Source organism: Oxyura jamaicensis, chromosome 15, assembly GCF_011077185.1.
Source record: "Oxyura jamaicensis isolate SHBP4307 breed ruddy duck chromosome 15, BPBGC_Ojam_1.0, whole genome shotgun sequence".
In the NCBI taxonomy this organism is placed as follows: Eukaryota; Metazoa; Chordata; class Aves; order Anseriformes; family Anatidae; genus Oxyura; species Oxyura jamaicensis.
In genome coordinates, this window is record NC_048907.1 from 15,038,392 (window position 1) to 15,064,381 (window position 25,990).

General features: G+C 37.3%; 1 protein-coding gene across 2 annotated transcripts in view; it reads right to left on the reverse strand.

Moving 5' to 3' along the window:
• AACS (acetoacetyl-CoA synthetase) overlaps positions 1-25,990 on the reverse strand; it is a 40,899-nt gene that overhangs the window by 5,166 nt on the left and 9,743 nt on the right. The window contains exons 4-16 of one of the 2 annotated variants that reach the window (XM_035340995.1): positions 25,376-25,489; positions 17,597-17,694; positions 14,008-14,122; positions 13,380-13,461; positions 12,152-12,299; positions 9,870-9,950; positions 8,642-8,766; positions 4,965-5,029; positions 4,660-4,782; positions 3,246-3,359; positions 2,971-3,096; positions 1,174-1,243; positions 161-219 (exon numbers count right to left, since the gene is read on the reverse strand). In XM_035340995.1, coding sequence (XP_035196886.1) covers positions 161-219; positions 1,174-1,243; positions 2,971-3,096; positions 3,246-3,359; positions 4,660-4,782; positions 4,965-5,029; positions 8,642-8,766; positions 9,870-9,950; positions 12,152-12,299; positions 13,380-13,461; positions 14,008-14,122; positions 17,597-17,694; positions 25,376-25,489 — 1,320 coding nt within the window. The remainder of the gene's footprint in view (positions 1-160; positions 220-1,173; positions 1,244-2,970; positions 3,097-3,245; positions 3,360-4,659; positions 4,783-4,964; positions 5,030-8,641; positions 8,767-9,869; positions 9,951-12,151; positions 12,300-13,379; positions 13,462-14,007; positions 14,123-17,596; positions 17,695-25,375; positions 25,490-25,990) is intronic. The other variant, XM_035340996.1, reaches the window with a different exon arrangement.

The following is a 25,990-nucleotide window of genomic DNA, read 5'->3' on the forward strand; positions in this document are numbered from 1 at the left end:
CCTACAAGACAGACTTTTACAGTTAATGCTAATATGCTCTGTACCATCTTCCATATGAAAAACAGTAGGCCTTATTACTTCAAACACCTGTATAACGCATATATTTCAGATTTAAATCAACAAGGTCATAGATGAAAGATGTGGAAAGTTAATTTCATACCTATGTTATAGATTTCAGAACTTCCAAATCTTACGCCATTCGGATTTAATGTACCATCACTGAAAGTAACACACAGAACAAAGAAGCATTAAAATGTAATTAGAGTTTGATCAAAAGAAAGATTGATGCAATTAACCAAGTTTCTCTGAATTTCATGCAGTGAATATGCAGACAGCCATCTCAGAAACAGAATTTTAAAATAATTTAGTTCTGTGAAAAAGGCCTTTTGCTCATTAAACGAAATTTCAGAGAACTCAGCATTATTCATTCACCTTTCCTCCTCCCTCTCCTTTCCAGCAGCCCAAGCGAGGTCCAATTATTTATCATTTCAGCTTAGAAATACATATATCTACCACCAAGAAAACAGATGAAAAATCTTCCTAGTCTGCATTTTATTGCAATTGCGTGCCATTATTTTCCAGTATCTTATAGCTGGAACTTGTATTTTATATATAGCAGTCTCACACCTTATATCTGTTGTGTAGGTCTGTTTGTGGCAATGCCAAAAAACTTCAATAGTGATTCAACTTTGTTTTGAACAGCAGCTTGTAAATGCAAACAGAAAATCTAGCTACCTTTGTGACCTTCATTTTTTCTACGATCTCTAAGACAAGCACAACTTTATACCAGATTTTTTGTAATAAAGCTGCGCTATAAAGCAAGTCAATAGCAAAGCCAAGAACAGAAAAACATTTTTCTTCATTCTCCACTTTGAGTGTGTTGTGCTCCTAAACCAACCAAATGCTGATCCATTACTATAAGTCATGGAAAACTAAACCAAGTTGAACATCATCTTCATTTGCTTATACACAATGTGGCAGCACTTTGAAGTGGTATCCCTTCCCTCTAATCTAGCTGCTTTGATTAATTCAAGGATTCAGATCTGTAACATGGAATTTAACAATCCAAATTCTAAACAGGCATGATAGACAGTCATGTACATTATGCTCCAAGGTAAAGTTCTCAGTTCTTAAAGCTTGTTTATTCAGAACACTTGTACCAAAATACTGTACCTGCGACCAAGCATCACAATTCCTCCTGTTTTGGGATTAATTTTGCAGTAATCCCCATGGGCCCAAACACCTATTTAAGAATGACAAAGGTTAAGCAGCTGGTTTCTCATCCTTCCACTCACAAAAGACATTTGTGTAACAACAGGCATGCCATCTATTTTCCTATCTGTTTTACAGCAAGAATCCTAATACATCATATGTATTTTCAGAGCTACCCATGGCAAATGTAGCAGTATTTAACCGTGCAAACAATCCACATTGCATTTATTACAACAACTTCGCTCACACATTATGATCAAACCCTAGGTTATTTTATGATCGCTTGTTTGCAGGCTATCTAGCATCCCTCAGAAAAGTGATAAAATTCTGCTCTGAACTCCACATTTTGAGGAAACAAAATCTTTCAGAAAGGTAGTGATACTCCTACCAGTCTTTCTTGACCCACTTCTTTCACAATGCACAATTCTGCACAAGCAGCTCTCTGGGTTTGCACAATAGGTCTCAGCAGTTCGCTAAGGAGCTTCTCTGTGCTTAATGCTCTTGATTATGTAAAATCAGATTTGGCTCTTCAGAGCTGGAATAACTTCTGTAATATTTTTAAGATTGAGACCACTACCTTTGTCTGCCACAAAGGCAAATGCAAAACAATATATATATTTTTTACAGAAAAACAAAACCTTGATAACACACACATGTGCACATAACATCATTTTCTATTGTACCTGTTACAACCTTAATCCCATTAACGAGGAAATCTAGAAAAACATTTTCAGACAGAACCTCTGAAACAGTTATTTCAGTCCAATGACTGTTTTTTCCACTTAGAATAATGCTCACAAGCGAGCTTCAACATTCCATCAGTTTTCCTGTGTGATTATCTCCTGCTGCACATCCTGACTTTTCTTGCAATTTTATTCTGTATTACTGCTATTTATAGAAAAGCTATCTCCAGAAAGAAGCAGCTTGAGGTCTTGCTCCTATACAAGCCCCTGCCCCATAGGCAGCAGGAAGTTCAGCATCCCTACACCACATAAGCAAAAACTCGGTGAGCACAGCTCACAATGATTAGGAAGACGCTGTGAGCCAGCTTTCCTTTCCTTTACTCTTACCAGAAGTGGAAGACTGTATGTCTTTAATTGAGGGCCCAGCAGAACAGTCAAATCCGTTTCTAAGGCCTAATTTATATTCCTGGGGGGGAAATGTCAATCCTGAATATGTTATTCACTGGAGAATAATGTCTAGGAGGGGAATGATTTGCCAGGCAGCTATGCAAGAACAGGAAAGAACTAAGACCCCCTGCCCCCCCCCGGGCCAAGAGTAATTCCGATAGAGCAGAAATATCTGCTTATCTAACTGCGATAATAACAACCCACAACATAGAAATCCTATGAGAGACTCAGGGTCAGAATTACAAAGTACCCCGGGATGAATCCTGAGGACCCAGTAGCACAAGGACTCTTTAAAGTTCATTTTGTGATCAAAGCCTGGCCAGATATGAAGAAAAAGCTCCAGAAGGTGGGGGGATGGAGTGAACAGTGTGGGTAGTATGAAGCTCCAATGGGATTGGAGCTTTCCAGAGATACTTCTTAAATGATTTGAATCCATATTCATAACAAAGCACTAGAAAACAGAGTAAGAATCACCAGATATGCCTTGGATTTCTTACCCTAGAAATCTAGATTTAGAGCTGCATCTGCCCATCACTGGGCAGGAATAAACCTGTACCTTCCTAATAGCAGCAATACAATTTATACTCTTGGTCAGCTTAAGCAGTATCCAATGCCCTTCATTACATACCTGGGAATTTTGAAAAATAAGCCTTCCTGTATTTGCTTCCATTCTCATCATTCCAGAAGTGCGTAGGTTGACAGGGAATAGGTTTGGTACAAACCAGCTCTCCACTTTCACCCCAAACTGGCTTCCCTGTTTACAAAAGAAAGAGGCATCGTCCGTATTTCCCTTCTGTAAAGAAGGGGGCACCAAAACAGCTAACTGAGACATCAGATGACTGAAAATTAAGGTCATAACTGCTCTATTTTGTAAGTGGATAATATTATCAGGATAATGGTTACCTTCATCATTCCATGCTTCTACAGCCATTCCAAGATTTCTGGCCTGAATTTCTCCTTTGTAAACTGGAATTGTAACATTCTGACCCATGAAACATGAAATTATATCAGTGCCACCTATAAAAGAAGTCCATTTAGATTACACAGTACATTTTGTAAAAAGCTAAACTCCGTAAAAACTCTATAAAAGGAGACTGATGTTTGCCAAATTCTTCTGAGCCACATTAAACAGCACAGAAAAACAGTATTATCTGGGATGTAACATGACTTGTCATAAAGGAGGTTTCTTCTCTTACTTTACATGTGCATCTCTTCATACACGTATTACCTTCACACAGTAATATTCCTTAAGGCATAACTTTTCTCCTTCAAGTAGTTTCTTTAACCATTTAAGGAAATTTCCACTTATATAAGAGTGAGAAAACAAACAGGCCCTAGTTTACAGAGTTAGACATTCAAGATCACTTGAAAGTGTTTTGTTTGTTTTCATTAGTTTAAACTATTCCATTCAATACGTTTTTTGTTCTCATTAGCACAGTGGTTTGAAGGGAGGAGGCAAACACAGGATAAACAGTTATCTCAATTAAAAATAGGTATTGCCATAGTGCTTACTTAATTGAAATACTTATATTCCAGAACCTTAAAGAAGTAGAATTCTAGGACAAGAACAATACTGTTAGCTTTAATCAAAAAATAGTCTTCCACATTTGAGTCCATTAATGTCTACAGCAGTAAGTCTAAAATTCAGTGCTACTCTTACTAAGACCAGAGACAGATACGACCACATTAGCGGAATACTCAGACTTTAAAATCAGACTAAGCTAAGTTAAAAAGCCTCGTGAAAATTCATCCTTCATTACGAAGCAGAATGAGGGACCTTATGAAGGTGAGAGACCTTATATGAATATAAGTTGCCTCAGCCAACACTCCTTACAAACCACACAGTATGTGGATTTGATATTTCTTTAATTATATAATTTACAAAAATCTGTCTGCAGTACCAATTACACTGCATAAAAGAATTGAAATGTGAACAATGAAAAACATCTAAGAGAATTTCCTGCTCAAGTCAGCTATTTTCAGAAAACTATGTTCTGTAGGTTAAAAGATTCTTTTCTTGATCTCACCATGTTACCCCAAAGGACAGCCAGTCAAAAATAAATGATCCTGCTTAAAAAAGCTACAACCCCAAACATCCACCATGTCAGAAACATTCCACCTAAAAGCTTTTGCGTATGAGCTTCATTATGGCATACCAAATTATACAGAGAATCTCCGCATAAAAGAGACAATTTAGTCTAACTATACCCAAGCCCGAATAATCCAAGGCCTAAACTTGCCAAAGCAGCAAATAAGCAAGAAGGAAATACACAGGCAACAAACAATTAGCAAGATGTATATAGCCTAAAAGCATCACCTGAAATGGATCCCAGGAGGACGCTGTTTTTTATATGTTTGTAGACATACTCATAGCTTTGAGATTTGAGCGGTGATCCTGTAGACAATATAGTGTGGAGTGTTTGGAGATTGTGTGTTTCACCTTAAAAAGGAGGAAATCAAACTAGGTTAAGGTAGAATTTTTAAGAGAGTTTGTAACTGTTCGTCACTACAATCCAGAAAAATTACGTAAGTGACTTGTTTGTGACATGATTCAGAACCAGAACCTGAGAGGAAAGGCAGGAAGGAGAGTAACAGGGAATGTGATAGCCTTTGGAAGCTTACATGGTTTTAAATTTTTCTCTTCTAGCACAGCCAGCCACTTTGCACCTGTTCCAAGGATGGTTATCCTAGAGGGAGAAAAAATTAAATGTTTTACATATTTAAAGACATTAAGATTCTGCAATTCCCACAGTAGTAAAGAGGCTGAAGGCACTCTGTACATCGATTAGTCAAGCAATGTAGTTTTCTAAAGCTTTTTAAGTGCAAGGCATATCCTTTTGAGCCATCAAAATTAGTCAGGTCACATGTCATTTCTGTAGCTTTGGAACTTTTAATTCTATCTTTAAATATTAAGCAAAGCTTTCCCACCTTCTGGAAAACCGCTTTCATTTATGGGAATTTGTAAATGTAGAACACTCCAAAGACATCACAAAATGTTTTAACATTTACTCCATTAATTGGCCTTAATTGCCACTGAGCTGTATAACACAGATCTGCTGCCTTGTTACAGTAACACATGAAAAATTTTCCATTTTGGGGAACTATGTAACAAAGAATAATTTGCTCTGCAGACAGCAGTCAGTGATTTTCTTAGATAGTATTCAGTTCATATCTGAGCTGCAGACACCTAACAGAACATGAAATTTGGCATAGCTACTTTTAATAAATGAATTCTGACACTGCAAAAAGTATATTCAGATGGAGTATTCAGTATCTGGCTGTATGTTGCATCCTTAAGTGGGGCAAAGACTCGTCGAGAATCCCTATTTCAGCTGCTTTTGACTGCTCATTAAAATACAGTGATATTACAACAGACAGTGCACGCATTACTGTTGAGACATCATGTTTAGCATCTTTAAGACTGAGCAGACCGTTCTGTCTCCCAGTTGCACATCACCAAGTCTTTATGACAATGCAGTAAGACCCAGAGCAATTACATTATGCAGGACTTTCACAACAACACTAAAGGCACAGTGTTAAATATTTCAATTAATGTAATAAATAAAATACAGCTTTGGGAATCTTGTCCATTTTTCACTTTTGACAAATAAGGAACATGACACTTCTCATTTTTGTACCCAGGGCAATGGTGTGGAGAATGACTTGTGCATTAGCAGCAAAATGAGCACTAAACTGAACTGTTACCAATAGCTCAAAGTCAAAACTTATACATCCATCCTGCAAGATCCAAAAGCCTTCTGAGATCTGTTCCCCTGTGAATGCACAAGAGAAGTAATCTTTTCTATAGAAATGTTGCAAGAACATTCTAACAGGAAGAAAATTGTTTTGGTACTTCTATATTTTAAGCCCTCTCTCCTCCTGCACTGCATGTCAGTATTCTTATGATCTCTAGCAAGAGGGGCACTTGCATGCCTAATTAATGTGTTAATTAAATGCCCATATGAACATTAGTAGATGGAGGGGAGAGAGAATTGAAGTCTATTCGATGCTGATGAAGGAAATACAATCCAGAAACACCATCTCCCAGTTGCTAAATACTTTCTACAAATTCACCAAGACAAACCACAGTGCTTTCACATACCTTTCCCAATCCTTCAGAAAAATCATGATTTCATTTGCCAAAAACTAAACTACTTTTAGTAAGCAACGAACCCTAGTAATTACCTAAACTAGTTTTCTAGTTTTAAAAAGTCACTATACTGAAATAGAATCTTTACTGCCTTAACATACAAATTCTGAGGTGCCATTAATCTCAATGGGAGACATGAGAAAATTTGGATGACTGCACAAAATTTATTTTCAGTACTCTAAATAAGTAAAAAAAAAAGAAAAAGAGCTCTCCAATACAACACAATGACAACTCAAAAGAAAGGCTGTACCTGTTCCAACTCTATCAGAGGAAGCTCTAATTTGCTATTTTTGCTGACCTTCAGGAAACTTTATTCCCCACTTTGTTAATTTGCTTTAAAGTACAGCAATAAACTCACTCAAGAACATGTGTAGAGACAAATAAGGATAAGGGATACAGGTTGGATGCACAGAACTTGGGCAATGTACACATCAGTATAACTAATTTAAAAACAAGATCTTATCTTCACTTTTACTCTGAAGGCAAAATGAAAAGTAGAACTGCGCTTGAGATGATATCACCATTTCAGAAGTGGAACAAGGGCTATCCCACTATCACCAGGGATGGCTTTCTCTGCCATTTACGTGGTTGACAGTTGAGAGGCTGCTACCTTTGGGCAGGGGCAGGTTATTTGCACAACTATCACTGCATAAAGCCATTTATCAAGCACCATGAGAGCACACAAAACTAAACTTCTCCTTCATTTCACTTATCACAAACACATGAACTATTTTTACTCGTGTAATATCTTGCTTTCCTTCCATGCTTCAGATTACTGCTTATTTTATAGTTAGAATATGTAATGCTTCTCTATATTTTTAAACTCTTTGACACTTCCTCTACAGCACATGTAGAGACTAATCTGCTATTATTTCCTTCCAAATGCTAGATAACTGATGGGTGGTGACTAAACACAGTTCACTTGAATAGATCTTTCATTGAAGTCCACTTAAGTAATTCTTGCCATGAAGTACGAGATTGCATGTTTTTATAGAATCAAAATATCTGAAGAAAAGTATGGTACATCTTCAGAGAAGCAAGGTAGTCTAACATTTTTTTTTTAATATGTAGCATATGACAGTTGGGAACAGACTGCGTTATGAAGTACCACACAGATGGCCACTGCTTTTAGCACCAGATTACAAAAGTGAGACATGCAGACACATTTGAGTTATGTTCACTTACTTTTGGCATGTAGAAACAATGCTTAAAAATAAGCCGTCTTATTCCTTGATTCTAAATTTTGGCCTGTTCTGCTGTTTGGGGAGGGGATGCTAGGGGAAAGGGGTGTTAAGCTTTTTTTTTTTTTTAATGGAAACATTCCAACTAGGCATTAACCTTCAGTTATAATAGCCAGAGACAAAATGTCAGTCTTTAAGTTCATGGCAGAAAAGACAGTGAAATTTAAATTAATAATTACCAAGAGTCAGAAAAAGTCTTTTGGCATCCATTTTCCACCACCAATTAATTATTTTTAATTACCGGTTAAAAAAATGACACTCATTTTACCACAAAGTAAATCATTCAGATCTATGCTCCTTACATCCAGTTAGAAAAATGGGAAAAATACAAAAAGCAAAGTTTAACCACCACAGGATTTTAGTTGTTTATGATACCTGTTACTTCCCTGGGATTCAAGAGAGTGCACTGTGAGCATTGCTAGATACAAAGAACCGTGTAAAAACTATTAACAAATTGCTTGACAGGGTGAATCTAGTATTAAAGATTAAAGAGCAAAATAAGAAAACATAAGCAGCCCTGCTGAGCCTTTCCAGTCAATTTCTGTCTTTAAGTCAAAGTGCTGTATAGAGTCCTACGTTGAGCTGACTGAAACAAAAGATTCTTACAAATTCTGTGTGCTGAGAAATTATTCTTTAGATTGCTCCCTTTTGAAAAGGATGCTTTTGAAAACTGACTATTGAACCAAAATTATTTGTTTGCTTGGAATCCAAATACTTGAATCAGTTTTGAAACAAACAGCTCTATTTCTCTTCTGCTGTCCCAAAGATTGTTTTTAGCATGAAATTTTAAGTAGTTCCACTCAACATTAAGACAAAACTGTCAGACTGCATGCTAGTTTTTGACCAAGTTTTTGACACCTTTAATAAGGCTGGTTTTGTGGTAAACCTAACAGGATGAAAGATCATACCCCAGTCTGTCAATCAAGTCCCAGAGCACATTTGGCGATGGAATTAGAGGAGATCCATCATATAGGACCACTGAAGCTCCTGTAGCAAGTGCAGTCACTAACCAGTTCCACATCATCCAGCCAGTCTAGGAAAGAAAATACCTCCATTAGTTTCTATCTTTGTCAGCTAATCATCCACTTTTCTGGCAACAGTGTCACAGGGCCAGGAATATTGTCATACAGCTGCAGAGAAGCTACAGACAACTAGAAAATGAACAGGCAAGGCTTTTCACAATCATCTGGCCCAAAGCATGCTCTCTGTCTTTGTTCAAGATGTGCCATCTTCTCCTCCACTTTCTTCCTTGCCTGGAGGTTTGAAGCTGTTAAACCAACACAAGTTTGTATCTATCTTTGCCAGTTACCTCTAATAACACTATTTAAGCATCAGAAAATAAGACTGGAGCACTGTTTATCCTCTCACTTGTCCCAAGTCTGAATTAGGTACACATTCTTAATGAATGTTCAACTAACTTCCCTTATAAATATCTAATAGCATAAGGGATTCCATACCTCCCTATACACACAGCTTTAAAGCATGAGTCAAGAGATCGGACAAGACTGGGACAAGGTAATCATAATTCCTCTGTGTAGGTATTACAAACCAACTGTAAGTGTTAAAGTTCAGAAAGGAACTCATGAGGAAAGACATGAGCCTTCTCAAACCGTTAGAGTAATAGAAGATTGCAGAATCATTTTCTTTACCACATTAGGAAAAACACATAACTGAACCCTAACAAAGATAATTCAGTTTTATTCCTTTTCCTTCACTAAAACTCTGATGTTCACATTCTTTCCTCTCCATCAAAACAGAAAGAAAAAAATCCTCATCTTCAGTATGGTTAATTACATGTTGCAGAAAGGTAGAGCCTATTTTGCAGATTAAATTAACGTGGCAGTTAAATCAATGACCCTAAAGGACTGTAAAAATCAATTAGTTTTCCTCACTAATTAGATCAGAAACATTTAACATAGGTTTGACCTTTCATCAGAAAGGTCCCTGCTCCATTTTTATTATCCCCCCCTGATTATTTACTTATTTAAAAACTCTGTAAAGTAGGATGATTCTTTACAGAGCAAGAATTATAAATACATAAAAATGAACTTGCAGATTTGTGTGGATATCTCCCTCAGCTTTATAAGAAAAATGCACTAAAGGGTTTTTAGAAACGCCTTAATAAGCCACACTTGCCGTTGTATAGTACATAATTATGTCAGTGCTGGTCATGTTACCATGAAGAATGTGTTCCTTCAGATGCTGTATTAGCGTACCCTGAAAAAAATAATAGTAAAAAAACCGTAAGTGTACATAAATGTAAAGGAAAACTGACAGCACATTAAGTCTTCAAAAAACCTGATGTTGCCTGTCATTCACAGGATGCACCCCAGGATTACATACAAGTATTTTCTTCTATCCACAGCTGAAGTAACTCCCAGGCCTATCTAAATCAGTAGCAGTGATTGCATTCTTCATTTTCTCATGTAACTTCTCAGCCTCTCTCATTAGACCTCAGCAATTCCCACTGCATACCACTTGTAATTCATGGAATGAACAACCTTCTTCACTTCCAAGTCTGCCCAGCTATCAGAACTGCACAGTACTCCATGCGGACTGTCGTTTTAACAGTATGGTTTTACCAATCAGATGCGTCAGGTAAATAGCAGGAAGATTTCATATTCAGTATATCTAGACAGCTTGGAGGAATGAGGGACCTACCACTACTGCAGCAGCTATCATACATTATTTATGCAAATCACCTTACCTATTAACACTCAGGAAACAAGAGACTTAACTACACATTCTCTCTTGTAAATAGTGAAGTGACTAGAAACATAGAAAATCTCATTGCTCAGAGCATCAATATTCAAAAAACTTTAGTAAAATATATTATCTCCTTTTCACTTTTGTTGGAAATGCAGCTGAAGTGTTTTTCTAATCATCACTGAAGTGTAATTTGTTATGATAAATAAGTTTATAAACTACTTCTAAGTCACTTCACTGCAGTGACACAATGTGTTTGATTTTAAAATAGTTCTTTTTGCATTGTGGAACTGTTAAGAGCCTCATAAACATGCAATAAGATTTACGCTGAAAGAAAATATATTACAGGTAAATATTTGAAATGAAAAAGTCATAAAAACAGCATGCACTTTGGGAGAAAAGGCAGAAAACATTAAATAAAGGAGTAAATCTGATTTTCACTTTGGAACCACGTCTCAATTCACCTGCCACTGTTTGAATACATTAAGCTTTCACAATGCTGCCATCTAGCTATACACTATTACCTACATTTTAAAATTTCACATTCAGGATTTAGAAATGCTATGACTAACTTGTTAGCTTTACCAAAAGAATTGCAGGTGTTAACTTAATTATTCCATGTATAAAAGTAATCACATTGCCTCTGAAAGGACCACACAAAGTAGTGAAATGAAAAGTAAAATTCAATTCAAAATGAAAAAAAGCTTTCCTTTAAATAACCATTTAGTTATTACTTTTCCACAGCTTCCAAAACAGTTTTGTTTAACAATGACTTTAGGCAGAGACCATGAAATATTCCCCTCTAAAGCCCTAGAAACCCTCATTCTATAAAAATGAATAAATAAATGTATTTTGGTAAAGCATATAGCTGTTTGAAAGCCTACCACTTAAGATGCTCTCTCAAGTTTATTTATAGGACTTGTTTACTTACAGGACTTGTAGGATGCTCAGAATAAATCTTCAGTGTTTAGCACTACATGGCATAATCTGGCAGCTGACAAAAAACTACTAGTCTGCTTGTTGTTGCTGGGCTTAGCATGCAGCTAATACAGTGCTGAGCATCTGGAGCATCAAAAATCAGTAGGCACTGCTGCTCTTGAGCCACGCTACGAGCACATAAGGGATCAGCACCAAAAGGTTAGGTAGCTCAGAGAACAGCAACTCCTGGGCGCTGGGTCCTGGCCCCAGTCCTGAATCACCACTGTTCTCTCTGCAGCATCCAAAAATATTCAAGCCTGAAGAATCCTCAGCAAATTGCCTACAGTTACACAAGAGCTCTGTAGCAGTGCAGCTACTTAAGCCCTGGTCTCAGGAGTCCTTAAGATGGATAGAAATTAACTGATTAAGATTTTCTCAAAGGAAAAAAAATAGGGAATATGGGATAACTGAAGAGATGCCTGTGTAAGTAGTACAACTTAGGTGGTAGAACTGGTCCAACTATTTCTTCCTATGTGACATACACTTGCTCCCAATAGCTGAAATCTCTGAAAGGTCTCCATACCAATCTCTAAATCAAATTATTTTATAACCTCATTAATCCATATTTGCTTACAAACAGTAACATACATTAGAATTTTCATTGTGTGTTACTGAACAATTGTCAGTAATAAATTCTTCCTTAAAGTACATTATGATTTAAGATGCTGTTAAAGGAAAAAAGAACATAATGCACAGAATTATGTATAGATAGCACAGCTCCAGAGAAGACATACCCCAGCTGAATGAACCATGCATTTTGGTGCCCCTGTTGTGCCTGATGAATACATGATAAAAAGAGGATGACTGAAAGGCAGCTGTTCAAACTCCAGCTGTGGTGCCTGGTCTCCTTTCCCTGTAGCAAGGAAGTCTTCTAAAAAGACACTGCATAAGAGTGAAAAAAGGAACACTTCAGTGTTGTTTTTTTTTTTTTTAACCCATTACCCTAGCCCATATTTAAGATTACTACTGTATCTAGTAGCTCTTTTACAATAAGCTACATACACAAACTATGTATATTATTTTCATTCCTAGTCATGCTACTCTGTTTGAATTGTTTTTTTTTTTTTCTTTTTAAAATAAAGCATGAGTATAATATTGAGATGTAACACAAAGAAATCAAGCCTAAAAATCTCCACCTATCATCAGCTGCCAGCCTTAACAGATGAAAGCAGATTCTCAGTTTATCAGTGGAGGTTTGGCTTTGGGATAGGAGCTACAAAAAGTCAGTTCATGTAACCAATGACAAGAAAACAATTCTCCAGAGTGCTTCTCACACTGTAAATGCAGCCCTGCTGTAATGAGTACTTATTAAAGCTTTAGTTTAATTTTAAACCCGATATTATGTCTTGCAACAGAATGATCTTCTATGCAACTTTGAACTAGCAACTGCACCACTCTAGCCAATGAAAAAGGCTAAAAATGTCTTTCCTAGAAAAAGGATAACACAGCTCTGCCTCCCATCCTGATAAAGCCAGTAAAAAGCATCCCGTGATAAAGCAGCTCAAGATGGAATAGAAAGAGGCAGAAACTGCTGCCTAGCCAATCTCCACTGCATGCAGGGCACACTTCAATTCAAGCCTTAGTCACCTTTAGTACAGTGACTGCGGTTCTAAATTAAATGCCATGGTTCCTAAAGAGAAAAAAAAACAGTAACTAAAGGAAAGAAAGAATGGAAAAAATCCAAACTGATTTTTCCTGTGCTGCCTCATCCCATGGCACATTCAGTGCCTCCTTGACTTTGAAGGGAAAGACCATTTGAGGAACCTTTGCCTTCTTTTGAAAACCATTACACAAACAGGTGGGTTTGTGGAAGCAACTCATCTACAGCACAATACCACCTGTGCTTTCATAATGGACCCATCTCAAGAAATCTAGCTAAATCCTAGCTTTTACAAAGTCAAGAAGTCATAAATTTTCAAGACATATCAGCATCCATCCCTAGTTCAGATAGTCTTGCATTACCTGTTTGGAATCTTAGAGATATCTATGGTTTCTCTTGAGGAGACATATGGAATCACCACCACTTTTTTTATATCGGGAAGCCCTGGAAGGAAGAAAAAAATTACTACATTCAGTTATACAAGCCAAAAGTCTTTTCTGTCCAATTGGCTCATAGTGTAATGCCCCAAGGAATGGAGGTAAATCTGATGCATTAAGTACTGGATATAGTTTTAGAGTTTAAGAAATCCCTGAAGTTCCATTACTTAAGATATGATTTCCTCATTATTGTCAGCCTTTTAAAAATAAAAGCATAAATCAACTTTAGTGCTGTAATACCTCTTCAGTTGTTTTCAGCAGCACTTCACATGGGCAGAGAAAGACAGCACCACCATTTCTCCTGTTCCCCCACTTCACTGCCAGCTAATTTACACTGATAGAAGTATCAATATATTTAAGCTAAGCAAGCAAAAGACTTAAAATTATGCAAAAAACATTTTTTACTCATATTGATTTTGCAATTTTAACTGGCCATAGGGATACTGGAAACAAACAGGGACAGCAACAAGCAAAGGTGTCATTTTCAGTGACAGTAAAAGCTTTGAGTGTGCACAGAATTACGGCATAAGATTAACAGCATGCAGTGAAATACCTTTTACCACACTCAGGAGCTTTTCCAAGTGGTTATGTTCTTTGCCATTGTACACAACAGCTTCAACCGAGAATATGAGCTTAGGCTGAATTTGGGAAAACCTGTCCAGCACACCCTAAGGACAGAGAAAAACAAATTAAAAATGAATTGCTAAAGCAGGAAAACTCACTGGAGGCTGAAGACAAATCTTGTTTTAAGAAAGGAATAAGGATAAGAATTGGCAGAATAATTGTTAGAAGACTGCTTGCATGTGCCCTTCACTCACCCAAGATCTTCAAGGTACAGCAGGATTGTTAACAACGGATTTTGTGACCCCCACCATCCATCAACCAGTAACAAAGTCACCACAGATCACAGAACATTCACTGAGGGACCAAGTTTACAAAGCACATTTCACATATCTAACCACTAAAAATTCATCTTGAGATTTACATTTATAAACCTATCTAAATAGGATAAGCTCCTAAACGTGATGTTGGTAGGAATAAGGGACTTAGCTTACTTGAAGTCCCCCAAAACTCTTATTTGCATCTTACCACAGGTGTTCTCTATATGCCCTTGTAAACTGTTCTCAGTGCTATTTTGACAATGTATGGAAAAACGGGAAAAAAAAGTCTTCTGGAAGATGCATTTCTCATATGGCAAGGTGGCACTTCACATGAAGTCACACCTTTGCTCTACAATCATTAACAAAGGAAGTCATACCACTGATTGTTACCAGAATGATGAGATATCAAACACATGCCACCAACAAAACACTAACAGTTCTTCTAGAACCCCTGGGGCAGGAAACATTCACATGCTACGTTTTTAGGTGTCTTCACCAGCTTGGAGTGTTTCCAGGAATTTACCATAGCTATTATCATATTAGAAGAAAACCCTTGTGGCGTTTCTTTCATTTTTTTTTTTTTTCCAGGTACACTGCATGCAGCAGCTTACCAGAAATTGATCTTTTTGTATTCAACAGCAAGAAGCAAATCCTTTTACTAAAAGATCCCAGCACAAGGTAATGTTCATTCCTTTCTATACACATTACTTGAAATATTAAGAACTACAAGATTACTCGATACTATAAAATTGTCAGCTAACTGCTCAGGAACAATCTCCTAAATTATGCTGCAAAAAACAGACTTCAGTCACATGCTTATTCTTCCCATCAGCCTTTATTATCTGTCCCATGCATCGTGGTCTACTTTGCAACCAGAATGGAGCCAAATTGTTACCAAACCAAAAAGATCAAGTCAAAAAAAAATCACAATCAACAAATCTCTGTTCAACTCCTTTCCAAGCTGGGCTGGTCAGGCTTGCAAGAAAGCCTACTGCAGAAGCACGGAGGTCCTGCTACAACTACTTCTCCATATCGCCTTTCCAAGAAAGCTCGCTGATCACCACTGGGGTACAGGGGTGCAACTAAATATAATTAGCAACTGTCTCTGCTGAATGTCACCTGGACACACTTTCTCTCCTAGTGCCTGAAGGAAAATGTTTTCCGGAATACAGAAAAGCATGAAGATGCTTTTCCTTTTCCTTGTTCACATCCTTAAAAAAAAAACACCATGATAATGCATTGACACCTAACTATATCAATTACATTTAAAAAAAAATGCCCTGAATCAGTTTCAGCAACAAAACAGGTTTTCAAGAAACCACTAGTGTATTAACAAACTCAGAAATGTGTATTAACTGAAACAGTCTCTAAGGAAATACAAAAGCAAATCTCCGTCTGTCTCGGGTATGTCATCATCTCACTTCTTTGCAGTATTTCAAAGAACTGACCAATCAGCAAGTTCACACCAAGTCCCTGTGTGTACATGCTCATGCTGAACACAGAGCATACATACCCCAGATCCATGCTGCCTGTTTAAAAATGAAGACCAATGAGAGGATTAAGGGTACTCTAACAGAAGAATGAAATCTGAAGAGAAGTGTGAGTCAGGCAGAGATGACTACAATTCTCAGGGTTTTACTAATCTTGCTAACATACCCTGTTGGATTCATTAGCACTGGCAGGATCAAATCCCACAAGGCAGCTTGATGTGATACAGAGGGAATACAAACAGATGGAACATGTAATTGCTACACTGAACTTTAATCCCACCAGATGGTTCAGCAAGGAATTGCTTTCATGAAAAGCGCAGGTATATCAGATATGACTCATACTATTTGATGAGCCTCAAATCCTGTACAAAAAAAGTTGTGCAGGACCCCATGAATGAAGCTGCACTGACTTTGCTAGGGCTTACCAAAGGCTTCTCACACAGTTCTAAGAGCAGATCCTCCTTTTAAACTTGCATATCCAGAAACCTCTTGTTCACAGGCCAAAAAGAACCAGTTTCTTGTTAGTGCACCTAAATGGATAACAGGGACTGGAGAAACAAAGAATACCACCCTTGGCAGCTTTTGCTATGTGGGAGGAAACTCACTGGTTCCCTGATAGCAGACATCCTGAATGCATGTGGAGCCTTTGGACGTATGGCATTCAGAGCCTGCAGTGTGTAGGCAGCTCTGAAAAGTGACATTTCTAGAATTCATAAAATATATATACACAATTACATTTGAAATGTTGAAAATGCTCCACTGTTTCCCAAAACACAAACAAAATCTTCATTTACACTAACAGGACAAATGTAAGTGCATAGGAGGAAAACCTATTCCTTCGGGTGGGAGCCAATATCCCTGAGGACCCCTGCAAGATTTTAGGGTTTGAATTCATGTCAACACATGCTGCCAAACCAAAGGAGAATAAATTATATTGATGACACCTCTGCTCTAAAGCCAAGTTTCATTAAGAAAACTATCACAAAAAAATAATAAAGCTGGGCACTGAAAATAATGTATCAACATGAACACAACATACCAGTGCTCTGTAAGGTAAGCAAAATGAACAATCTTCCCCCAGATGAGAGATCAAGTGACATTGCAAAGAAAATACTCCCTACTGTCGTTTTCTGAGCAAGCAGAAAATATCTGTAGAACAGACTGATCATTACATGCTGCAATGATTTTTTAAAAATAATTTTTCTTTCCCAGTGTTACAACTTCAGTTGTAAACCAACAGGAATGCTGCTGCCATCTAGCGCTAATCCTGAGACAGTTCCATACCTTTAACGAGCTACTGGGATTAAAGCACAAAATTAAGGGTATGTACCACCTAAAAATTTGGGTATTTTCTGTGTTCTGCAATACACAAACAATACACTCTTCAATGCTTTCATGCTAACTTTTAGATAAAAAAAAAGATTCAACACTCCATTTTAAAAGTAATTTGGATGTTACTGCTCATGATGTGCTGAGAACTATGTGAACAAAGAACATATCCCAAAGATCACCAGGACTATGGTGTGCCTATAAATTTCCCAACGGAGTTAACTAAAGATACTGAAACTACTGTGCTGAAAAATCATCATTGAAAGTTCAGGTTTTCATTCAGTTTGTGGTAGCTACAAAAAAAAATATGATGTACTTGAATGTGCCACCAGGTGGCAGTAAGACTAAAGTGAACAGAATCCACCTGCCTCTAACTTGTCACCATCACATTTGTCAAAATAACAATGACAGCTTTTTTGGAATTTACAACAAAGCTACTCACATTAATGCCAAAGTCTGGGGATGTTGAACTCCAGATAGCACCAATACTTGCAGCAGCCAGCATTGCTTCTACTGCATGAACACTGTTTGGTAAGTAACCTGTGGCAGAATTTGAATGGTTAAAGATGGAAGAAAACTAGAACCTATCAGAGTTTATAGAAAATATAATCTATACAATAGCCAGTTTATACAGATTTAAAAAATGAGAATTGCATGCTGAAGCATCTTTTAACTCCACAAGTTTGTCAGTCATACTGCCTTCCTTCAAAGTCTAATCAGTGACAACAATGAATTATACAGAATTTAATTTATAAAAAGTTAAATCAGATTTTATACCTACAGACTTACTCCCAATTTACAAAGGTTTCTGCTTAATTAATGAGACTTTAAGGATAAGTGGGTGGCACACTGAAGAGTGGAACTGGCAGGCTGAATTACATGGCAGGTACTGGCAGGTTACATGGAGACTAACAGCACATGCAGGGCAGTGCATTGAAATGTAGACATTAGGAAAAACAAACATCTGGAAGAAAAGAGTACAAATACTCAGCAGCGCTTAGAAAGGCAGGGATCTCAAAATAAACCAAATTTAGCTAATTGTTGATCTTGTAAGGTTCTCTTATGCAACCAGGTCACATCAGAGATGTCTCTCGCATTCCTTCAATGCTTTCTGTACTCAGCTATTTATGTCACTTGTAGAAAGATAAACATTTCCTTGCTTCCTGGGCAGAAATGACAAAGAACACCCTAAAAAGATCAGGTGACTTTTACACCTGGCTTAATTCTAATTTTAATCAACATGACTCAATACACACAATGCATTAGTGCATCAGAAAAAATAGTCTTTGCATGAACAGATGTATGAAGCAGGAGGGTGGGCAGAGTTCAAGTTTTTGCTTTACATTTGAAGTCTATCTATGTTCAAAAGCAGAGATTCAGCTTTCCATGGCTAAACTTTGTCTGGTATACACTGCCAGAATCTTAAACACAAACAAGCAAAACCAGTGTCTCAGCTGATAAGGAGGGAACACGGTAGGACAAGCCCTTGAACATTCCTATACAGACATATAGCTCTTCAGATTTATCATCAGCTTGCAGCAAGTTTTCAACATTGAAATTCACTATACCAAGGCACACAGACAAAATGGAAGTCAAGTTAGCTAGATTTTCAGCGGGCTCAATTTGAGCAACTCTCCAGAAAGCCTGCTATAGGACTGAGATTGACTCTCAATTTAGCAGAATCCAACCCACAAATTAATTATTTGCAACTGAAATTCACACTTAAACTACCATAAAAGAGATCAAAGATCTGGAATTTCAGATAATTCTTTTTAAGCAACTGAAAGATGTCAGAGTACTTTGAACAGGCCTAATTATTTAGACAACTAATTAGAATTCAGTGTTTGAAAGCAAGTTTAAATAGCCTTAAAATGCTTCTTAAGCCAAAAAACTAGCAGACCTTGGACTTCAGTGCAAGTTGCAGGTGCTGCAGAAGTACCTACCAGGCAGCAAAAACTCAATGGGACTAAGTCCTTTTCAATGAAAGATATTTACAGAAGTACTTTTCAGGACAGGAACTAAGATCATAGATCTTAATAGAAGTTTGTTATGTTTTAACTTTGTCAAGAAGGTACTGAGCTATATTTTTGCCAGTTTGTCTACGCAGCTTGAACATCTATCCTTTTTCAACTTTGAAAAAAGTAGATTATAAAAGTATAAATTTGTTCTTTATCATGATTCAAAATCAGTAAAAGTTTTTCAAACCAACTTGACAATTTCAGCTGTGCTTTTGGGAGTAGCAACTTTGAAAATAGTGTTAAAATGCATGTGCAACAGTTTCTTTAAAAATCACAACTGAATAAAAAGCCCATACCATGTTAAGATGTAAATTACTCCTGAGCTGCATAGTTTGCGGTGTTTTGTTCAGTAAAGTTCTTAAGTACATAAAGTGCAGAAAAAGCTCTAGCCCATAATGGCGTATTTATTTTGCTATTTCTTGCATAGCACCAAGGTTTGTAACATAAAATACAGTACTGCAAGATTTGATTAAAAAAAAAAAAAAGCCTTCTTCCCAGAACAATAATTTGAAGTGTATGAAGCAGCCTAAACCATGGTTTGTGTGATGGCAACTGTTCTTTTTTAATTTATGCCAATTAATTTGAATGAGTATTTCTTGGAGAAGGTTATAATCAGGTCAGACAATGAAAACTAAAAGATGTCTCTCTAACCTTCAGAGCTGGTTGATTACCTTGCTAGAGTTTACAACATCTCTTACATGCAAGTTCTCTTCACTCTTCCTACAAAAGCCCTCAGGGCAAGTACAGAAGTCTGCTTATTATTGCAAACCAGACAATTAAATCATTACTTTCACTTGTCAGTTGGCTTTGAAGTGGTGTTTGAGCATATCAGCCAAAACTACCAAAAGATACGAAACACGTAAAGCAACTTACTCTGCATTTCTACACCTTATCTGATCACTGCAGGCGGACAACCTGCTTGTCAGGATTTTCATCTACTTGTCATAATGGCCAACACCAAGTAGCACAAATAAAAATGTGGTTGTTCTGGAATGAGATCCATAAAAACAAATGAAGAAACTTTCATGAGAAAACCTGTGACAAAAATCTCCAAGCAGGAGAAGTGCTATCTTACCAACACTGTATATATTTATTTTTTTAAGAAGCACTTAGAGCCTGATCTGTTCTGGACAGCATCTGCTGTCAGTTGCAACTTATTTGATCTAGAATATGCTGAAATTAAATCTACATGCTCATTTACACTACTCAACATAGGTGAAAACTGTAGTCTAAAAATTCCTGGTGTAGTTATGTTGGCAAGAACCTCAATTTTCTCAAAGTGCTGAGAACACACTCCCTGAAAGCACCTAATGCCTCAAAGCACAACATGCACTCAAAGGCAGAGGCATCCAACCATTTCTAGTTATCTGAATGAAGAAAACTTTGACCCTGTATCAAAGATTTAGCTCAAGCCTTGACAGAATGCATCCGGACGAAGGGAAGTAGGGACCTATAACTGAAATACCTTCTCCATGGTCCATACTATTCATCTAGCTCTCAAACAGAAGAGACAATTTGAAGACCAGACTTCCAGCTTCCCTTTCTGATGTTAATGCAAGATTTCATACTCTGGGAGGATTTTAAAGTGGCCATCCTACCCAGCATTGCTGTGGCCTGACACTATTAGTAACATGCTAATCTTCTTACAAAACTAGCTTTAAAACCCACATAAGCAAGCAGGGCTAATACAGTTACTATATATAAAATACCAGCTTTAGACAATGTAATTCATTGACATTTTGTTGGGGATTTTGTGTGTGAACATATGGGGAAGATTAGTTTGTTTCACAGGTGACTTGTAATTGAATAGCTGTAAAAGCTGGCTACAGGATAACAGAAGCAACATACCTGGAGACTAAAACCACAGGTACTCCCAGCTTTACTTTATTCTTGCTGTAGTCATTGTTATTTGCCAAACAGATGACCAGGGGGAGACTGCAAGTCCTTCACATTTGAATTTCTGTAGCTTGGATTAGGTATTGTATTTGTCTCTTCAACTGTTCAAGCATCAACTGTTCAAACATTGCAAGATATCTTTAGAAGAGATGTTTCACTACACATCAGCTTCAGTTATGTTTACTATTAAGTGCCATCTCCTTAGTGATGGAAATGGAAAATTAGGAAATCAAGCTGAAAAAGCGCTGCTTGTCCACCCACATTCACCCACCTCCAACTTTAACACACTATTACTGGTATGATGCAACCATAAACCGTACTGAACAAACTAGGGGATATGTTAAGTACAGTTAAACTTAGAGGCATTAAAGAACAGAAATTAAATTCACAAGAAAACACAGTGCTAATGGTCTTGTTTATAACTCTAACAACTCCAGATTTTAAGTGATTTTAAGAGAAAGTGTCGACAAAGGGCATCAGAACCTGGCAGGCTGACTAGGTATTACACAACTAAAACAAAAACAGTAAAAATATCTCCCTTCTATTTAAAAGACAACTTTTCAGAAGTAAAAGCACGCTCTCAATTACACTGCTATAAGCTATGTGAAGAATCACCCTTCCTTCTGCCATCTGCTAAGAGCTTTGGAACAAATTAGGTCCCAGCAGATTTTGGCAAGTTTTGGAGAGCCTCATCTTTGGTACCACAAGCAGGTGTGTGACTCAAGCTTTCCCACCCAACACTTAACATCTCTACCCCATGTCAATTCGGGATTTGGAGAAAAGCCAGCAGCTTCAACCTCCCACTGTGATGTCACATTTCAGATCTTCCAAGGACTGCCAATATCCTCTGGCATAGGAGAGAGATCTATGAAAGATGTTGAGACCCAATTTAAATTTATGTGTGTACATAGTTGGACTGCTATACAAAATACAAAATCTCCTGATTTCTTTCAGATGGAAGCTCTCCCTAGATATGGGCTGCTGTCCAAGGCAATGCAATCTGTCAGGGTCAGGACTCTTGGGCACCAGGGGAGGGGAAGGGGAACTGTGCAACAGCTCAACTGTTGGGAGCTGGTACAGGTTCATCTGACCAGGAATTACAAGGTGAGTCTCTCACCAGCCAGAGTAAGAGGGCAGAGCAAGGTAGAGGAAAAAAAAAAAAAAAAATGCAAGAAATTGCCTATGGTTCATATAAAATTAAGGTATTTTGATAAGAACATCTTTCCTTAGATACTGTAACATCTTTGAAAGTCTTCCTAATACCCATTATTTAGGAAGAAGTCTGACAGTAGTAGTTTATATCAAAATCTTGAAGTTACAATCACTTTGACCCCAAGAGCTAGACAGAAGCAGCACACCCTTTACAAGTGAATGAATCCTCCCCTTTCTATTCATTTTAAGTTGTCAGGAAGAATAATTTAAAATAAATTTTATGACAGTATAGCACTTGTGAAAGATGAGCTTTCTGTAGTAATTCAAACGTGTTAATAGATCACAAAGCTTAAAAAATGAAGCAGTTGGGCTATGTCACAAAACTTAACTTTTTTCTTGTTTTGTATTTTTTTTCAATTTGTTTGCTGCTTGTTTGTTTAAAGAACAGCAAAGCCACTGGATAACCAGAGACTGCATTCTGTGCCTCCTCATAAAATCACTGAACATCAAGCTTCCCATTGAAGTCACACACACATTTTCTTCCGTGAGAACAGGATGTTGAAGTGTACAGTTAAGTCCTGCCCTTTATGTGTAAGGAAGCACCGACATTAATGATGAATTGTCAACAGAAATTTGGATAGCTACCTCCTGCAGGTAGTCTGTTAATTTAGTTTTAATTTAATTAAAATAAGAGGTGAGCCAGCTGCCAAAACAAACAATATTCAATGATTAGCCAGCCTCCAGTTGTGCTAAGCAAAAATGCTCATTAACTAAAAGGAGTTAAAGTTATGATGACATTATTAGTATGGTTATCACCACTGACTACATTTCAATAGCATGTTCTCTTCTCCAGCTACAGAGCACATTTCTCCTACACATTATACTCTAAGAGCTACTCACAAAATGAGCACAAAATAACACCACCATTATTTTTGTCTTCTTTTCCCAAATGTTGCATTTCTAACTGGTTTTGATAAGAAGAGTTCTAGCAGTTAATCAGGTTGTAAACAGAACTTAATTTGCAAACACAGTCTGATGTAGGTAAAACTCTTTAACCTTAATCCAAAATGAATGTTCCCATTTAATGGGCCTGTACCCGATCATACTTAAACATTATTATCAGTCCCGCTAACCTAGGGAGCAGTATTTTCTTCCCAGAGAAGAAAATCTCCTACACAAAACCAGTAGTTACTCGTCTGTGCTGCTCCACCACTTTCTGAGTATATCATCGTGTTATAGTAATTGAAACTGGTACATAGCCTCCTTCTTGTCACTTACGCATGAGACTTAATCCATTGCATTAGCATAACCACCAATATGCATGGAACAACTATTTTGACAACTCAATTTAAAAAAAAAAAACTTATTTACAAAACAATACAGAGTAGTGTATTAAATCTCCATAACCAGTCTGCAACATAAAGTAGTTATTACACATCTTGAGTAATTTCTTTGCAAAAGTCACCAAAAAAAACGAACACATTCAGTGCTCCACGCAGACAGACTAAGTTTATGGAAAACATTAGAAGTGGTCAACAGAAACCTGACTATGACTTTGACTGGTTTCATGATATCCAGGTTTCTAGTTCTATGAATGATTAGATACTGTTTTGCCAACATTGGTGGGGCAGATTTTAAAAATACAACCCACTTATTTGATGTACACAGCAGAGGACATAGTAAGCAACATCATACATTTAAGTTCTAAATACCCAAACTTTGTGGAGCGTAAGTCATCCTGTTCATTGCTTTGGTTTCAGACAGAGGCTGTCGCTCCTCAAGAAGTTATCAGAATGAATGTGATAGTGTTAAGATTGAAAATGGAAACAAAATTAAAGCATCAACTTACTCTTCATTCAGGCAAACCTTCCTGACTTGGCTGGATGGTTCATACTACATTAGTGATTTGTTCTAATTCTGTATAAAAAGGGCAAGCCCCTAGTTGTGATAACTAAATTCTGCAGTTACCAGTTCAGAACAATACTCATACCGCATACATGAAGTATGAGATCTCTTGAGTATATTTTACATCCCCATTTGTGGGTCATATTTATGTGTGAAGTAAAAAATAATAACGCATACCCTTCTGATTTTGAAGGCGTTGGCTCAAGTTCTGGTTTGTAACTTGTAGAAAAAGAAACCAAGCAGTTTCATCACTTTGTGTTTGCACCATTTAAGAATTTACATAGACTTAGGATTACTGCCAAGTATTGCTCAAAAAACACGTGATTCCAGGAGTAAGATGGATAAGCACATTAGCACAAATACCAGGTAGGCGTCAGGGAACTTCAAGGATACTGCAGTCTGGACTTGCACCAAACTGACAAAATCACAGAGAGTATATTACACAGCATGGGAAGCACAGATACAGAACAGATCAACTGCAAGATCACAAGCAGCAATTCAGAACAAATGGACTGAAGCCAACTTGAGTAACTCCTGTCTGTGCCCGGACTGCATATTGTACAAACTGTTCATAAGACAAAAAAATGTTTATTTGGAAAAGTCTGCACAACAGTCTTATGACAGGACTAAGACCCTTCAATTACTCCAAAAATACTGAGTTACTACTGAAAGGATAATACGGCTCTAACTGCTATGCCTAGCACTGGAATGACTTAAAAAGTTCTCACTCTTCAGCTGTTCACTGCCACTGTTCTGCTGAAAGTCACTACTCCCAAAAGCACTGGTGGCAGAAGCCACTGTCTAGTCCTCAAGAAGTGCAGCTCACAGTGCATCACATTACCTGGGGCTGTATGGACAGTAATTGCCAGCTGGCACCAGGACAAACAGCCTGGGACCATAATTTCCAAGATTGCCACAGTGTGAACCTACCCAACCTTGTGAGTCAAAGCTCAGCTAGATGCAAAGTCTCCATCACTTCTGCTTCCATAGAGCACTTAGAGCTTTACTAGAGTCTGCTACATAAACGAGTTTTTTTCCCATCCTTCTGCAGTGCTTGAGAACACACAGGCTAATACAGGTTCCTTCCCTCTAGAAGCGTATTTCATACAAAACTAAAAGGTGTAAGAGCCTTTTCTTTAGAATGTTTCTATGAAGCAGTATTCCATACTCATTTTTATAACTCTACTCATTTGCACATTTCAAGAAAAAATTTTACCTCCTCTCCTTTAAAAAAAAAAAAAAATACTTACCCACAACTCTGTCTCCTACTTTTACTCCCATCTTCCTCATGGCTGCAGCATACAAAGCTACAGATTGTCTCAGTTCTTCAAAAGTAACTTTCAAGATTTCTTCTTTGCCTTCCTCTGCGGAAACAAGATTTATTAAAGCATCCGATCAGAAATTCTACACTGTAACCTAGAGTCAGTACAAGTAACTAATTCTGGAAGGAAAACATGACTTGCAGTGTATTCTTTTAAACATCTGTGTTTGCCTACATACCACAAACCAAATAAACTAAACTGGACTCTATGCACCTCTCAGAGAACTGCAGGGTATTTTCATTTTTGTAGTGAATGTCAGATGTTACATAGCTGTTAATAAATCATTCATGAAACAAAATGAGCAAATCAAATGTTATGAAAGACAACGTTAGTCATCTTAAAGGCCCTGTACTACTTCAACTTGACTGTGAAACCATGCAAGCCACTGAGCCCATCCTATTTCTAGTATCCAGCATTTCTCATGAAAACACATATCAAGAACATAGCCACAAAAATGCGCTGCATCAGGTGGTACATCAGGTTTTTGCAGAACAGCTCCAGTCATTATTTTCTTTAAGCAGGGAAAGGTATTTTTACTCTTGC